Here is a 17,600-nt window from a genome sequence, read left to right as displayed (position 1 = left end):
TCTTAAAGTCTTATATATTACATATCTGTGAGTAGTTACACACACTAAGATTTTTTTTTTCTCAGTCCACTGCACAGCTCCTACATTGCACCTTTTGTACATTTTGTGTTTTTTATTTTTATATTTTACATTTTTAAATTCTGTTATATAGTGTAATAGTTTCTTATACTGTATTATCTAAGTTGTTTCTAGTTCTGTTTTATTTCCTTGTTAATTGCTTAGCACCAATACACCAAGTCAAATTCCTTGTATGTGTAAATGTACTTGGCAATAAACCCAGATTCTGATTCTGATTATTTGTCCTGTTTGCATATTAAAAAGTGGGTATCTAAAGGATCTCTAATTGTGTAAAATCTCCTTATTTATTTACACCATGTCCCCGATCAGATATATGAGCAGATAAATTCCTTATAAATACATATATTTCTTATATCTTTGCTGTCCAGTTATATGGCAATTTAACATATAGAAACCCCAATTTGTTCAAGTATTTATTCCATTACATTTACAATAAAAAAAATGACTAAAGTATAAATAAATGAATAAATAAATGTTGGGAGAAATGCATACAATAATCTATAAATAATTAAATAAATGCATCAATAAATATATATATATATAAATAAATGCAACAATTCATATAATAATTAATATATAAATAAATATATTCATATATGTATTTATGTATTTCCATGTCCATGTTGTACAAGGAAAAGTAAATATGTAAATTAAGTGGGCCATCCTAACATTACTGAAGTAGAAAAACAGACAGAAGCAAATTTACATATAAACTTTTCCTCTTACGACCTGGACAAAGAAATAAATAGATGTGTAAATGTAAAAATACGGAAATAAATTAATAACTTAATTAATGTGGCAATGTATGCATTGATACATATATAACTGTAGAACTACGCTAATAAATGAATAAATACATGTAAAAATATATAAATAGCCTTTTTCATTAACAAAGTGTATTATTATTTATTCATTGATGTATTGTTTTCAGCATTTATATATTTATTGATGCATTTATTTATTTAATTATCTATTTATACTTTAGTCTTTTTTTGCCTCTCATAGTTTGGGTGCCAAACGCCTTTAAAAAAAAACATGTGAGAGAGACAAGTGTGACGTCAGGTGGCCTAGTTTCTACGTCACTTCCGCTGCGTCGGTTTTGCATTTCGCGCACGAACAGAAGTGTCTGCTGACAGCGTACTCTTACCTCCATCAGGTAATAAACTAACTTAATCAACAGGGGGGGTCATTCTGTAGAAAATGTTAACTTGAACAGCACCTTCACAGTTTATAATATCTTTTTAAATCAAATGTTTTTCCATCTTAACTCGAGTGTTAACATCTTTGCATTTCAGAGGGCTAATGTTAGCTAGCCTGCTACGCTAACAAGCCACACTGTTTGTTCCAGTATTGCTTGATTTCGGTTATAAAAACAAAAACAGAAATCAATAAAAATGAAGAACTAGCATCTAAAACGCGTTTTACAATAAGCTGCGCACGGAGCAGGATGGTAAAATGAGGAAAAACTAGCCTGTTATGTAAACGCACTATGCTAACAACCGGCTAAATCAAGGCGTGGCCTAACGTTACCATGGCTTTGTCTGAGAGGGCTCCTCATAGAACAGAACAGAATAGAATATATAATAGAATATAGAATATAGAATAGAATATATAATAGAATATAGAATATTGAATAGAATATAGAATAGAATATATAATATAATATAGAATATAGAATAGAATCTTATAGAATAGAATATATATATAATATAGAATAGAATAGAATATTATAGAATAGAATAAATAATATAGAATAGAATATTATATTATAGAATAGAATAGAATATCATAGAATAGAATAGAACATAGAACATAATAGAATATAGAATAATAGAATAGAATAAATAATATAGAATAGAATAAATAATATAAAATACTGTAGAATAGAATAGAATAAATAATATAGAATAAATACAATAGACTATAGAATAGAATTACTTTATTGATCCCAAACTGGGAAATTGTGGCGTTACAGCAGCAGGTTGTCCAAACACACAATATGAGCAAAAAACACAATGTTAGCAAATTTAAACACAATATAATATTAAATACAAAGTAAATAAGCACTAAAAATATCAAAACTAAGAATGGGAATATATACAACCAGGATTTAACTAAGCATTACTAGTCTTAAATAGGAAAGATTAAATGTAATGGTTGTCACTTGTGCCTTTGTATTTGTAATTTGTCTTTTATTTGTAATTTGTCTTTCTCTGTTACCTGCCTAGGGACAACAGATGGAAACTAGCACTTCTGCTATAATCTGGCATTTTTACAGCTGTTCATTAATATTCACTGTCCCTAACAAATAAATAAATTAATAAATCATTTAGTCAACGTAATGTCAGACAGAAGCCAAAAATGATCATAGATAGATACTTTATTTATGCTGGTGGAAACTCAATTCATCAAAATGACTAAAGGCCAAAAGTGACCTCTTTTAATTGATTCTTTCAATGTCAAACCAACAGAACAAAACTCCAGACTCCTCATTGACTGACAGAGAAAATGAAAAATAATGATCAGGTCTTTCAAAAGACATATGGAGTAGTCAGCCCGTGGGAAAAAGTATCAACACACGCTAGTTCAGGAATGGGCAACTTTGGTCACAGCCAGGGGGCCAAATTGTCAAATTTAACTCAACATATAACAATGATCAAATATTATTATGGACATATTTCTGGTTTTCATGATTTCATGGCAGATTTTGTCATGTTTTCTTCATGGTTCAAAATAATTGATATGTAAAAATTGACCTGAGGGCCACGTTGAGGGTTGATGGGGGCCGCATGTGGCCCCTGCTCTAGTTTAAATAATCTGGGAAACTGTTACCTGCAGTCTTTCTCTGTCTCCCTGCCTCAGTGATGATTTAGTAGCTCTGTTTTTACCCACTAATTATCAATATTCTATACAGATTATCTATAATGTGTGTTGTGATGCGTCCCTCTGTACTTCAGAGCTTTTTTGTCTCACACTTAAACGCTGACATGTTATAGTGACGTGAGAACGCCATTTTACTAAAACGACTCGTCCAGGTGCTGGATCTTAATTTAATATTGTCTCTCAAAAGGCATTGCTGTCCACTGAGGGAGTGAGAGTCAGAAAGGAAGCTAAGGGGAAAATGGGTCAACTTTTATGCTTTGGCTCCTTTTGCAGGTGTCACGTTGCCACCGGTGTTTTCTGAAGCAGCCTGTAATATGATGATGACCATGTTAGTGTCGTAAAATTCTTCTGAAAAGCCCTGAATTATATTAAGAAAGCTGTAATGAAAAAGTAACAAATAATTGATTTTATAAATATGGGGCAGTTAACATCATTTTGTTTGATTCATGGTTTGAGCTCTTACTGGTCTGATGTGACTTATCATTGTGTCCATGAAATTTAAGACAGGTTCCTCACTCTCAATGTCAACATTTGTTTCAAGTCCCGGCGTTCATTATCTCTTCTTTTCCTCGCTAGAATCAGAAAGCGTTTCACACTGAACCGTCAGCCATGGCTAACCAACAAATGGACATCATCACAAAGGTGTTGGAGCAGTCGGCCAAGCTGGTGGAGGAGTCGGTGGATGCACAGTTGAGCAAACTGAACGACATGGATGAAGATGATTTGGACAGACTGAAGGAGAGGCGGTTAGAGGCTCTGAAAAAAGCCCAGAAACAGAAGCAGGTATGTTGGATGTTTTTCTTTAACACACTTTCAGCTGTTGTCTGATTAACTTCATTCATACTATTTTACTGCTTAAAACTTTTAAAGCAGTTTGAATGATGGTGTCGTGTTTAGTAAATTCTCTCTTTAAGCATGTGCAACATTTATAAGGCAACATAAGCACCCACTGCAAAATAATATTGAATTTATTTTATCAAGTATGAATCCAAACACCTGCTGTTGGAAAAATAGAATAAAAAGTATTTTTTGGATGTTCTTTACTAAGAAAGGATCAAGCTGGAGTCCTAGAATGTCTTATATTGTGGACTTTAATTGTCAATTGTGCAACTTAATAAGACAGAAACAAACAGAATAGAGAGTTTTATGAGGACCAGTTTAGTGATTGTAGTTTTTGGAAACAATCTAATTTCATACAGAGAACACAGTGGGTAACCTGAAGTCTTGAGTTGGTACAAAATTATTTTGCTTTTTTTTTTTTTTTTTAATATCCCAAATCAGTCAACCGTATGTTGTGATTGTTCTAGACTATATAAAAAAAAAAAAGCTTTCCTCCTCCTTTGTCATGTATTGTCCTGCTGCTAATCGTTATTCTCTGTTTATTAGGAGTGGTTGTCTAAAGGCCATGGCGAGTACCGAGAAATCCCAAGCGAGAAAGAGTTTTTCGGCGAAGTCAAGGACACCAAGAATGTCGTCTGCCACTTCTACAGAAACTCAACGTTCAGGCGAGTGCAAAGCTACAATAAATGTTTATCTACAAAGACATTTGACCAGTTAGTCAATAAAAGCATAGATTAATTAACCTGCAAGAACACTTATTATTGATTCAGTGTTTCAGATTTTAAGCTGATAACATTTCCTGATTTAAGCTTTGCAAATACAAAGTGTATTTGTTTTTGAGCATTGTAATGTAGTAAAAGAAAACAAGAAGTTTCTAAAAAATCACTCCAGGCTTGTGTATTACAGAATTTAACAAACGTATGCAGTTGCTGCCCTCGTTGAGTTATCTTCACCAAGGCAGAGCATGACAGCCAAAGACTCAGCGCTCTAACATACTCGCCATCAGCGATGTAGTCCATCATATTGTTTTAGTAACATTACATTGATCTCATTTTGTATGTTCGATCTTTTCTTTCAGTTTAATTTGTTTCTCTGTGAGGGTTTGTTGTCAACAGGGTGCTTACCTTGTCGGTCTGTCCTCCCTGTAGATGTAAGATCCTCGACAAACACTTGGCCATCTTGGCAAAGAAGCACGTCGAGACCAAATTCCTCAAACTGAACGTGGAAAAGGCCCCGTTTCTGACAGAGAGGCTTCACATCAAGATCATCCCCACGCTGGCTCTGCTCTTGGACGGAAAGACAAAGGACTACGTCGTGGGCTTCACCGACCTGGGAAACACAGACGAGTTTCCCACAGAGATGCTCGAGTGGAGACTTGGCTGTGCAGGTGTTATCAACTACAGGTGAGACATACAGCACACTGCCTCAGTTAGTATCTCTCAAGCAATCGGAGCTGCAGAATCCCAGGATTGTGCCACTAAAACTGTGACTTTGTGTTCTCTTTCTAGTGGTAACCTGATGGAGCCTCCTACAGTGAACAAGAGGTCGGGCACAAAGTTCACAAAGGTGGAGAAGAAAACCATCAGAGGGCGGGGCTACGACTCGGACTCGGATTCAGATGACTGAGGAGAACCAACAGTCGTCTGGTTCTCTCTCAGGGCTACCTCACTTTCAAAAAAAGTCTAGCAGACAGCCCGCTTTGATTTTCCTCCCCCCCCCTCTCTCTCTCTAAGTGACTTTACCTATTTCTACAAATTTTCATATTTTGATTTACCATATCTCAAATCTAATTATTTTATTATAGCTGTTAGCATCTTTGTTTCAAACTTATTTAATGAATTGTCTCCCCATCTTTTTATATTTGAATACATCAGAGAAATGAAACATGCATTTCCAGAACAAGGTAACATTTACCGTCAGTTTGTCGAGGATACAGAAGGTGTCGATGAGCTACTGCGTCGATTATGTATCAACAAGCCTCTAGCTCCATTTTGTTTTTGTTTGTGTCTTTTCATGGTTGAAATTTAAACCTCTGTCATGAAATACCGTTGCAAATAAACATTTGTGTGTATTCAAGTGTAGAAATCTGTTAACACACATCAGGAAACATGCATTCTGTCTTTGTGTGTATACATGCTCCCTCTGGTTTTTCCTCTTTCTAAATCATCCCATTTATTTTTCACCATACTTTTTCTTGTAGCAGCATCCTAAACTGTAAGAGGTGGAGTTTGCCAACGTGTTGCAATAACAAATCTGTCTGATCAGAGCTTGGATTAAATGAACCGAGCTCAAGGTCCCAATAATTCTAAAGTAGTCAATTGGTGCTTCTTGGGAGGTGGAAAAAAGGACATTTCTGGCTGTAATTCTGAATGGATTATAAAATGCTAAAAACGTGTTTCAGTGAGGCTACATCATAGCAAGGAAGTTCCTGGTTTGAGACAGACTGTTGGCCAGGGCCTCTATATAAACTTTTCAGGTTCTAATGTCTGATATATTTCTTTTCAAGGTCCAGCGATGTGCAGGTTTGGTTAGTTTGGGACTCTACATGGTTCATGACGACTGGGATTAGTTCCTGCCCATGCACCACTCTAAAGAAAATGCATATATTGTTTATGGATGTATATGCACGCTGTGTGTAGTAGTATGAATTACAACACAGCTTCATCCTCAAATGCTAGTAGCTGTTAAAACCAGGCCTAACAAAAACTAAATTGATGGTTCGGCTCAACAGAAAAGATCTGTCGCTACAAAGTACACAAAGTGAAAAGATCCAGGCTGCTTTTTCAAACAGTTTCTTATTTCATTAATCATGTTTACTAAAGAAACTGTACAACTTGTGTTCAAATTGACATTTACTGATGGGACGAGAGAACTAACTCGCCTCCATTACTGAAGAGAGAGAGGGCCCTAGTTGGCTGACAGCTTTGCTACTGAGTTTGATTAAAGCATTTTCTCACCCTCTTCGGAGTCTTAAGTTAAATACCTCTAAAACAGGCATCATGCTAAATTGTAGCTCTCATTCAGTTTAGTAAAATCAGAACAGAAAACAAGGGAGTAGATGATTTTCTGTGATATTTTATGAACAATTGAAATAATAACACACGATTGAAAGCTAAGATTCGATAGCCTTTGGTTCGACGGGTTGAAGAAGACGACGAACAATCAGCTCTCCTTTGCTGTTGATGTAGGTGTCGGCCATGTCCTCTTCAGCGGGGAGTCCATAGGGAGTCTTCAGCGGCTGGATCCTGAATGCAGCAGGACAGAAAGGCATTCAATTACACAAAGAGTCCCTTTAATAATTAGACAAATAACTAATTGTATTATATAATGTTCTTGAAAAACTGTTTCGGTATCAGGACAAAATGCTCCCCCTCCTTTCTGTGTAATTGTCTTACCTTACAAGATGTTTGACAAATTTCAGTTGGCTGTTGACTGCAGGTGTGTTTTTGTGAATCACAGGTACATGTGCCTAATTACGACAAAGAGAGAACAGCGTCAATGCAAAAGAGAAATCAAAAACTGAGAGCTTTACGAGTCCAGTTACATTTCTTCACTTCTCTGTAGTAGACTCATGCTAAACTGTTTCAGGTGACACAACCATAGATCAGGGGTGCAAACTTCTCACCTTTCGGCGAGATTTGCCGTTTCGGATCCCAAATAGGTGATTTGTGTGATTGATTTAGATCAATTTGTTCTGCAACTTTATCCCATTTCTAAAAAGGGACTGAAGGTTAGGAGCATCATGGGGTTCTTCATGTTTCACTGAAGCTTTATCAAAAAGTCAAAACAGAACATAGATATCGACAAGCAATTGTGTTTCTCTTATTGTTTGCACTGCTTCTTTAGTCTGATTGATAAAATCGTCTGTAAATTCACATTTTAAAGCTGATATTTAAAAAAAAAAAAAAAAATCTTCCCGGGGGAGCATGACCCCGGACCCCCCCTAGGTGGTTTGGATCCATGTCACCTTTTTCATCCCTGATGAGTTTGCACCCCTGATAGATGAATATTTTATGGATTTTATAGTATATTACCAAGTTGTGGTAAAAGTTTAACCCAAACCAGTAAAACTTTAAATAACTAATCAATGCTTTGACCACAGTTTCATGAGTGTTATGTTATTGTCATGGAAAGCCCCAACTCCGACACATTTTAACGCCAAAACATTCTTGAAAATGCATTTCATCAGAGACATTTACGAAAGCCCTTGAAAGTATTTTTGTTTTCCCACAACTTTTCTTGATTTTTCTCCCGTTCTTCAATTATTCAGAGTCGACGTCTAAACAAAAAACGAGAAGGCAGACTATGCTGTATATAACGGCGTTCCTGAATATGAAGCCGCTGAGGGACTGAGGTTGGGCCTGATGTATTTGTCCGACGCGCTTTCAAAAGAATACTGAGATACGCAAAAATAAGTTTGACTTTTTTATTAACGTAAAAAAGATAATCAACTTAACTTATAATAACGTGCATTAACTCATAATCAGTGTTAGTACAAATTTTCATGAAATTCATTAATCTTGGTAACTTCATGAAATGTATTATTCAAGTCTGTCTACCACGTGTTAACACTCCTACCTTTAGGTGTCTGAAGCTGTAACCTTATATGAGCGAAGCACCTAAGTAGTAGCAGATCTATAAATGGAGAGGAGCCAACTATATGTTGTCAGCAACTGTTTGCTAGACAGAGTCTACATCTGTTAGTATACAAATCAGTGTCATGTCATCTTTATTGTTTTATGGTGATGCACCCAAATAGAAAGGAATTTGTGGGTTGCACCTTTTTGACAGAATATAAGCAGCACTGTGAACACTGTTACTTTGTCAGCACTTTGTCAGTCAAGTGATTTGGAAGCGTGCTTGTTTGATGAAGTTGTCTGACCTCGGCCGATTAAATTGTGTTCTAATCTCCAGTCTGTTTCATGATTTCTTCATTGGATTTATACAAACAGAAACAACCCCAACCTAACACACAGTGAACTAGTAACAATAGCGGTCAACAAAAAATACAGCAACCCAGCTCACCCCCTCTCTTCCACTGAGAACAAAAGGTGAACAGGTGAGTTAAATCAACACATCTCCGCCCATACCCATGTGACCCGACATCCCCTCTCTCAACACAATCCTAATAAATGATAGAATAATCAATAACCCAAAACACCAATATATAACAAACTACCTTAACCTTAAATAAATAGCACAAAGACAATTATACCAATCCATGACTCCAACACTGTAGAGCTCTAACAAACACAAAAGCCTTACCTTGTCAAGCCCAAGGGTTTTCACCATTTCTTTCTCCCAGTACGGCCTTCTCATTACACTTTTCACTCGTGTCACTATGTGCAGTTTATGTGGTTGGTCTGGATCTCCTCCATATTTCTCATGTTCTTTGGATCTCTCTGCGAAAAGCTGCGAAGAATAAACACAGAGTCTTTGGAGTAAATGAAATAATACAACGAGGCATTTTAATCACTCTAGAACAAGACAGAGCTTCACCCATCAAAATTTGCCAAAACCAACATGAGAACAACATAAACTACATTTACTAAGTGGTCCTTGAAAAGACTATCCCAGACGTTAAGGTGAATAATAAGAATGCATCTTGGTAGTCAGTGTGCTTGAGTTTTACAAATTACTCAACAAATCTGGAATATATTAAATCACACTGAGCTAAATGACATGAAGTGGCCTTTGCCTGTTTTCTTACCTCTGGTGGGATTCTTGCTTTTGTGAATTTGCTGCGTGCAGACACAAACCATGAACAAGGCGACAAAAGTGTTGTTTCTGTCAGAACCTGTAAAGATTCACAAAGAGTTAGGAGACCAATTCTACAATTCACTGAGCAGACTCTTTTCTCCAAAGCGACGTACATCAGAGAGTAAGAACAACACAAGTAAGGATCTAGAAAAAAGGGAACAATGTCAGTAAGAGCAAACGATCAGCTTAGAGTCTGATTGGACACACAGGTGCTGACAGGAAGTGACCAGAGGCAAAGCACAACATTGAGGGCAGTTCTTGAGAGCTCTAATCAGTATAGAAACCATCTTATAAGTCATCGTTATCAAACAAAAACCATCGTCATTACCATCATCATCATCAATAATATGGAGACCATCATCATTAAGTTAGTAGGTATTCATGAAAGAGCTGGGTCTTTAGCTTTTTCTTAAAGGAGCAGAGGGACTCAGTAACAAAACACCACAAGCTAGAAAGCAGATCATGTTATGTAATAAAAGGACACAAATACAGTGTGTCCTGTGGAATTGGGCCACATGATTTAAGACAACATACATTTGTCAAACATTGGATTGTCTACTTCAATATTTCTAGAGGAAATAAATTAGCTGGGTAGCTTGAATTTTGAGCAAAATCTTTGAAACAATATGCAAAAAGTAATTCAATTCGTCAGATAGAAACTATTCTCTATGAAATAATGTTCTTACTTACTGTACTTCTTACTGTCCTTTTATTTATGCTCTTATCTTAACTCCTCTTATGTTTTAACTTGGTCATTTTTAATCTTACTTAGTCTATTTATATTTACCTTTTATTGTTATTAATATTATAGGTTTTTTTTGTTTTTGTTTTTTTTATCCTTTAATCACTTGTTTCTATTTCTTTTTCTGCTCTTACCTTCTTATTGCTGTTGTCTTTTTATTTGCTTTTAACTCTTTTAGTTTCTTACATCTTTTTAAATCTTTGGTTCCTCTTGGTCTCAGCTCGTGTTGTTGGGTTCTTATGATGGTTCTAATGATGATTCTTATGATGATTCTTGTGATGGTTCTTGTGATGGTTCTAATGATGATTCTTATGATGGTTCTTATCATGGTTCTTGTGATGATTCTTGTGATGGTTCTTGTGATGGTTCTTATGATGGTTCTTGTGATGGTTCTTATGATGGTTCTTATCATGGTTCTTGTGATGGTTCTTGTGATGGTTCTTATGATGGTTCTTGTCATGGTTCTTGTGATGGTTCTTGTGATGGTTCTTGTGATGGTTCTTATCATGGTTCTTGTGATGGTTCTTATCATGGTTCTTGTGATGGTTCTTGTGATGGTTCTTATGATGGTTCTTATCATGGTTCTTGTGATGGTTCTTGTCATGGTTCTTGTGATGGTTCTTATCATGGTTCTTGTGATGGTTCTTGTGATGGTTCTTATCATGGTTCTTGTCATGGTTCTTGTCATGGTTCTTGTGATGGTTCTTATCATGGTTCTTGTGATGGTTCTTATCATGGTTCTTGTCATGGTTCTTGTGATGGTTCTTATGATGTTCTTGTCATGGTTCTTGTGATGGTTCTTGTGATGGTTCTTATCATGGTTCTTGTGATGGTTCTAGTGATGGTTCTTGTGATGGTTCTAGTGATGGTTCTTGTCATGGTTCTTGTCATGGTTCTTATCATGGTTCTTGTCATGGTTCTAGTGATGGTTCTAGTGATGGTTCTTGTGATGGTTCTAGTGATGGTTCTTGTGATGGTTCTAGTGATGGTTCTTGTGATGGTTCTTATGATGTTCTTGTCATGGTTCTTGTGATGGTTCTTGTGATGGTTCTTATCATGGTTCTTGTGATGGTTCTAGTGATGGTTCTTGTGATGGTTCTAGTGATGGTTCTTGTCATGGTTCTTGTCATGGTTCTTGTCATGGTTCTTATCATGGTTCTAGTGATGGTTCTAGTGATGGTTCTAGTGATGGTTCTAGTGATGGTTCTTGTGATGGTTCTTGTGATGGTTCTAGTGATGGTTCTTATGATGGTTCTTATGATGGTTCTAGTGATGGTTCTTATGATGGTTCTAGTGATGGTTCTTGTGTTTCCTGGGTTCTTACGATGGTTCTTATGATGGTTCTTATGATGGTTCTTATGATGGTTCTAGTGATGGTTCTTATGATGGTTCTAGTGATGGTTCTTGTGTTTCCTGGGTTCTTACGATGGTTCTTATGATGGTTCTTATAATGGTTCTTGTGATGGTCGGGTTATAAATGTCTGTTGGGTATCGTGCACTTTGGGTTCTTTCCTGTTGAATTGTATTTAATTATTTTTAGTATTTTGCATTTGTTCTGTTCTTGTTGTTGTTTATGTTCTTCTGTGTTTGGTTTAGTTTGTTCTTGTTTTTGCTGTTTGTCAAAGCACTTTGTAAACCTGTGTTTTTAAAAGGTGCTATAGAAATAAAGTTATTATTATTATTATTATTATTATTTCATCATTAAGATTAGTATATTGTTGTTGTTTTTTACAAATATCTTCCTCAAAGATTAAACATAACAGAGGTTGTCACATTAGTTTAGCCTTACAGGGCTCCATTTCAAGCTGTAAAATAAGAAACACACTTCTTACCTTGACAGGGAATAGTCTCAATCCACGACACACACCTGACATTTTAATATTTCAGTAGAGGAACCAAAAGAAAACCACCGAAGAGCCCTCGTCCGTGCTGCAGTCATTCAGGCCAAGGTTACAACCTGCAGGACGCGTGGAGCGAACTCTGCTCAACGTTGATTTAAAAAGATATAAATCACCAATTTAATCAATATTCACATCGTATTCAAAGCGTCGACTCGGAACTAAATGATTAAGAAGCTGAAAACACAACCGTAAACTCACTATCACGGTTTAAATCGTGGTAGTTTTCTCTCACTAACCCCACCGGAAGCGAAACTGTGCCGGGGACAACAAATGTTCCTCGTACAAGGTTCCTAGAGGGATTTATTTTAAATTGAACATCTAATCATTTTATTCTTTATTTCGAACGATTAGAAAAAAATAGATGAAAAAGAAAATGAATAAACAAATGGAAAAAAAAATCTGTATAAAATTAAATACAATTAAAAAAGCCAATTTCAATATAATACACATTTGACTCGTTCGAAAAGGGAACAAGTCCTCCCCCCATTCGTCACCATTAACAAATGCAAAATCCAATGAAATAATCTAAGATTGAATAATTTCGTTTTATTTAAAAATAAAGGGTTAATATATGACAAATATTTGTTTCATTTATTTATTTATTTATTTGAACTGTCCCCTATCTAAGCATCAAGGTCCACACGTCACATTTACGTTTCTCCGGGGATTTGTTTTGGTGGCGCACACGTCAAGCAACCAAGTTTTAAGAAGGTGGTTTCGCTTCTTTCGGTGGCTCTGCTGGCTTAGAATGAGAAAGAATACGCTGTGATTGTTTCTACTGATGAGTAAGAAGACAGAACAATGAGCCAGAATCACGTGTCAGGGATGGAGACCTCTGCTGTCTCCGTCCTGAAGCGGGCGGTGGAGTTGGACCAGATCGGCCGCTTCCAGGAGTCTCTGGTCTGCTACCAGGAGGGAATCCAGCTCCTCATGGACGTATTGAAAGGTCTCTATCTCCAGCATTTAAATATACTGTAGAGGCTTTATGATAAGGGCATTAACCAACACGTGTTGTTGTTTCCATCCAGCTGTGAAGGATGAGTCAAAGAGAGGACACTACAGGGATAAGATTAAAGGCTACATGGACAGAGCAGAACAAATCAAAGTTCATGTGAACCAGATGAAAGAAGGTAATGAACATGAACACTGGACGACTGTAAGCAAGAGTCAAAGCGACCTCTGCAAGGCATGTGTGCATTTACAGAGGTGTCAGAAGTATTCTCAGTCATTACTCAGGTAGAAGTTTAAATTCTGAGGGTTTAAAAAGACTTCTGCAGAAATATCAACTCAAGCTTTTTACTCAAAGTGTAAAAGTGTAAAAGTACTGGTTTCAAAACTACTTAAATTATAAAAGTAAAAGTAAAGTAAAGGGGGGGATGCCATTATGGGTGAAAGCTTAGTTTAGTTTAGTTTAGTTTATTTGCACATTTCTTGAAAGAAGAATCAAACAGAAAAAAAAATAAAAAAAAATAAATAAAACACCCATGAGGACTTATCTCAAAACCTCACCTTAAGAGATTAAACAAAGTTAAAATAAAATACAGTAAAAAAAAAACTATAATTTACTCTCACAAATAAAATTTACCCCAATTGAAAATTACAGACAAACATTGAAAACATAAAAATAAAACAAAAACAGGACAAACAGTCTGTAGACAATATAACAAAATCAGGACAATTCACGATTCACTACAAATCTTTCTGACATAGGCTGCGTCACAGGGGTCTATCGTGCCCACCTCCCCAAAAAAACATTTTTCTAAAGGTCATTATGACTATAATGTTAATGTTGAAACATTTGGGATGCACCTGTTTCAGCCGCATTTATGCCCATTGACAACGAACACATTTTAGAACAATACAAATACATTAAAGAACCATATTTGTGTTTTTTTGAACGATGACAAGCCAGAATGAAATCGGAGTAACGAGGCTATTTTTAAAATGTAAGGAGTAGAAGTAAAATAATTACTCCAGTAAAGTATAGATACCCAAAATTTCTACTTAAGTAAGGTAACAAAGTATTTGTACTTAGTTACTTGACACCTCTGATCATTTATTGCAATTGTGTAATGTTATAGAGTGTGTCTAATATCGTATGATTCATGTTTTGCATATTAAAGTTCCCTGTTTAAAAGGTTACTTCGACCTTCTTGGGACCTCCTCTGTATCTTTCCTCTTTCTGTGTTCCCTCTCCTGTCAGATGGGAAGTACCACGAGCAGATTAAAATAGCAGAAGATGCTACTGGTTACAGCTATGAGGCTCTTTTCAAGCCGTACATCAGCACTTTACTCACAGAGGTCTGGGTTCAGGACCCGTACATACGGCACACACACCAAGTAAGATCTTTGTTTTCATCAGAGGATTTTCTCTCCGTTTCCAGCTGGATTTGAATCATTTTTCTTTATAGTTACCTGATCAATACAGAGCTGTATTAGTAATTAGGAACAGCCAGATACTACACCTTTTATTTAAGTTTATTAGTTTACTTAGAATTAGACTTTCTTTATTGACATTCAAACTTGTGCTTTACAGTGCAGATAAGAACGACATTTCGTTACATTTGGCTCGTTGTAGTGCAGGATAAAAAACAGCAGCAAGTATTTACATAGAAAAATAAGGTGCCGATATAAATAGATATAAAAACAAAAGCTATGAGTAAAATTACTATACAGATAAATATATTGCACGTTTGTGATGTATGTTATATTATATTTAACAGTTCAGTGAGACAAAAGGTTAAGGAATTATTTGTACTTTTGTTTACTTAAATATGTGAATATAAACTTATCAAAGGCCATCTTTAAGTCTTTATAGCAGTCCTGTGTTAAAAATTATTTTTGCACGTTTAATAGTAAATGCTGTTAAATTACATCACAAATGTTACGTCATAAAATTGCTAGTTTTGTCTGCAAACTTTAAGAATTCTGAAACCATGATGAAAAATAGTCGTCAATAATTTGGGAAAAACGACTACTCTTAATAATCAGTGAGATGAATGATCATTTATAAAACACACTGAATCTAAGTTGGCCTTAATTCCCTGTAAACTTCTGTGACATGACAGCTGCCTGATCATATCCTGTAAACATTAAAAGTCTAGTTGTTTTGGAAGTTGTTTTTTGGGGCCTTTACTGGATAGGACAGCTGAAGAGAGACAGGAAGTGTTGGGAGGAGAGCGTGGGGAATGACATGCAGATTTGAACCCGCTAACGCTGCAACAAAGGACATTACCTACATGAGGCGTGCGACATTTCCATTAGGCTCTACAGCGCCCCTTAACTTCAACATTTTATCGATTAAAAGAGTTTAATTTCATGTAAACCCTGATTGCTTTCTGCATTGCATAACCCAAAAAATACGACTGAATTGTCTTTTTTTTTTTCTTGCCCTTTTTACTTTTTTAAATATTTTTAACTGAACTCAATAAAGTTAATTTTAACGTCAAAATGTGCCAAACTCAACAAAGTCAAACAAACCTCTTCGCCTTCTCTCCTCCACAGTTGTACAACTTCCTGCGGTTCTGTGAGATGCTGCTGAAAGCGTCCTGCAAGGTGAAAAAGATCCATCTGCTGACGTCACAGGACGAGGTGGGTTATGTCGTTCAGTAGAGCACGCGATGCATCGACTACATGGCAGCAGTCACACCTGTGTTCAGTCTGCTCAGTTGTTTCACTACCTTTCATTGTGCCTGGCAGACGGATAGCGGCCAGCAGAGCAGCGCCCTGGCTGAGCTGAAACAGAGCGTCGGTGCTCAGGGAGTGACTCTGGATCTGCAGTACTCCTCCACTATACACGACAGGGAGATCAGGTACTGTTGATCTGAGCCTACAGTGTCAAGGAGAATCATATTTTAGCTGTAGTACTACACTCCACTGTGATCATAACTTTATTTTATGGCAGTAATTTAAACAAAAGTGTTTTCAGATTTGATAATGGATGGATCATAAAGATAGGCAGAGGGCTCGATTACTTCAAGAGGCCTAAGGTGAGACTCTATACTTTACTTTATTTATATGCATTTTTTCTTTTGCTATATCATTAGAACTACAGGGCAGATTTTCTATGAATCAACATGTTGACATTTGTTCACAGTTTCTGTTCTTCTGCTTTTTAGGGAAGATTCTCTATTGGATATTGTGACTATGACCTCAGACAGTGTCAGGAGACCAACGTAGACATCTTTCACACCAAACACACAAAAACACTTTAAGATTCAGAAAGCTTTAATTCCTGTATTTCTTTTACATCTCAAGTGACTTACCTTAAGTACCTGCCCTCAAAACACAGACATACCTGTTGTGTTGTTGGATTTGTCCTAACACACAGGTGCATGTGATCAGCCTTAAACGACTGTGTAACTTAGCAATGCTTTTAAACTATGCTTTTTTTTAAACACTGCTATGACTTCGATTAAAAAAATGTTTTTTTTTTAAATCTCCACGTCTAAGGGGTAATATGTCGGCAATGTCCTCGTGCAGTTCATGCAAAGACTTGTTTCTTTTTCTTTCTTTCTAAGGCTTCCTCTCCTTCTTGTAACTTTTCTCTAAAATTGGGTGGTCCATAATGTCTAAAGGGGGTAAATGCTTTTTTAAGGTGGCCTAACACCATCTAGTGGAAGAACAAATGTAAACGTTTTTTTAAACTGTTATTAAAAAGTGCTTTGTAATAAAATAAAATATTGGTTTTATTATTAAAATTTGGCTCTGGAGTTATTTTTTTATAAATTAGTAACTTTTTTTCCCATTCTGCCTTAGGCCTCTGTTCAAGACGTACAGAGGATCAAAATGTTGTTTTTTCCAGATCTCAGCATTGCAGAGAAACAGAATGACAACAAACACAACTGACAGAAATTGTAAAAAAAAAAAAAAGAAGCAATCTCAGTACTACATTTTCTAGAATTAAAGATTATGTCTTAAGATACAGAAAAAAAAATAGACTACGCTGGGGTATTCCCAGGCCCCAGTGAGAAACCATTCAGGCAGCTGCTGCTTGTCCAGAACTCTTCTCAAAAACACAGAAAGAGGAGCAAATATCCATCACTGCAATGGCTTCCTGCATGAATAGATTTTAAAATCATATAACTGGTCCAATGAGCACCAAATGGTCTTGGACATAAATACATATCTCGTTTACTTGTACTGTGGGAAAAACATCCAAATCCCTCAGGTGAATCAGGAGGTTAAAAAAAACATTAAATTCAAACAAATCGAAACTCGTTGCTCCTATGCTCCCCACATGTTGGAAAGGTTTAGGGTTAGGGTTACTACAACTGTCTCAATTAAATGAGGGCACAAAGCATTATTGGTCATTTTTGCAGTTTCCTGGATAGCACATTATTATGAGCAATTAAACAATAAAATACAGTTAAATTATTTTTAGTGTGCCACAGATT

The 17,600-nt window shown here is 36.1% G+C and overlaps 3 protein-coding genes across 3 annotated transcripts; 2 read left to right on the top strand and 1 right to left on the bottom strand.

Annotated features, from left to right (window-relative positions):
- The first annotated feature begins 1,143 nt into the window (after nt 1-1,143).
- On the top strand, nt 1,144-5,912 carry txndc9 (thioredoxin domain containing 9). Its single transcript, XM_020648359.3, has 5 exons — nt 1,144-1,234; nt 3,538-3,744; nt 4,348-4,466; nt 4,950-5,204; nt 5,310-5,912. Exons 2-5 carry the CDS (start codon nt 3,571-3,573, stop codon nt 5,425-5,427), a joined length of 666 nt encoding a protein of 221 aa, XP_020504015.1. The 5' UTR covers nt 1,144-1,234; nt 3,538-3,570; the 3' UTR covers nt 5,428-5,912.
- Nucleotides 5,913-6,860: 948 nt separating this feature from the next.
- On the bottom strand, nt 6,861-12,469 carry mrpl30 (mitochondrial ribosomal protein L30). Its single transcript, XM_020648360.3, has 5 exons — nt 12,136-12,469; nt 9,512-9,598; nt 9,067-9,213; nt 7,197-7,270; nt 6,861-7,046 (listed from the first exon to the last, which is right to left on the bottom strand). Exons 1-5 carry the CDS (start codon nt 12,175-12,177, stop codon nt 6,914-6,916), a joined length of 483 nt encoding a protein of 160 aa, XP_020504016.1. The 5' UTR covers nt 12,178-12,469; the 3' UTR covers nt 6,861-6,913.
- A 414-nt stretch (nt 12,470-12,883) lies between these two features.
- On the top strand, nt 12,884-16,903 carry mitd1 (MIT, microtubule interacting and transport, domain containing 1). Its single transcript, XM_020648374.3, has 7 exons — nt 12,884-13,150; nt 13,233-13,334; nt 14,408-14,544; nt 15,709-15,795; nt 15,904-16,016; nt 16,133-16,193; nt 16,323-16,903. The coding sequence occupies exons 1-7, from the start codon at nt 13,006-13,008 to the stop codon at nt 16,416-16,418; spliced, it is 741 nt and encodes a 246-aa protein (XP_020504030.1). The 5' UTR covers nt 12,884-13,005; the 3' UTR covers nt 16,419-16,903.
- The last annotated feature ends 697 nt before the right edge of the window (nt 16,904-17,600 follow it).

This window comes from Labrus bergylta, chromosome 13, assembly GCF_963930695.1.
Source record: "Labrus bergylta chromosome 13, fLabBer1.1, whole genome shotgun sequence".
NCBI lineage: Eukaryota > Metazoa > Chordata > Actinopteri > Labriformes > Labridae > Labrus > Labrus bergylta.
Note: the sequence above shows the minus strand (reverse complement) of the source record. Positions and strands in the feature narration are given on the sequence as shown.

Coding starts and splice junctions, on each gene's coding strand:
- mrpl30 (XM_020648360.3), bottom strand. CDS start 12,177: ATGTCAGGTGTGTGTCGTGGATTGAGACTATTCCCTGTCAAG. Junction 9,214..9,511: donor AAGCAAGAATCCCACCAGAG/GTAAGAAAACAG, acceptor TATTCTTCGCAG/CTTTTCGCAGAGAGATCCAA. Junction 7,271..9,066: donor AAACCCTTGGGCTTGACAAG/GTAAGGCTTTTG, acceptor TGTCGTAATTAG/GCACATGTACCTGTGATTCA.
- mitd1 (XM_020648374.3), top strand. CDS start 13,006: ATGAGCCAGAATCACGTGTCAGGGATGGAGACCTCTGCTGTCTCCGTC. Junction 13,151..13,232: donor CCTCATGGACGTATTGAAAG/GTCTCTATCTCC, acceptor GTTTCCATCCAG/CTGTGAAGGATGAGTCAAAG. Junction 14,545..15,708: donor ACATACGGCACACACACCAA/GTAAGATCTTTG, acceptor TCTCCTCCACAG/TTGTACAACTTCCTGCGGTT.
- txndc9 (XM_020648359.3), top strand. CDS start 3,571: ATGGCTAACCAACAAATGGACATCATCACAAAGGTGTTGGAGCAGTCG. Junction 3,745..4,347: donor AAGCCCAGAAACAGAAGCAG/GTATGTTGGATG, acceptor TCTGTTTATTAG/GAGTGGTTGTCTAAAGGCCA. Junction 5,205..5,309: donor GCAGGTGTTATCAACTACAG/GTGAGACATACA, acceptor TTCTCTTTCTAG/TGGTAACCTGATGGAGCCTC.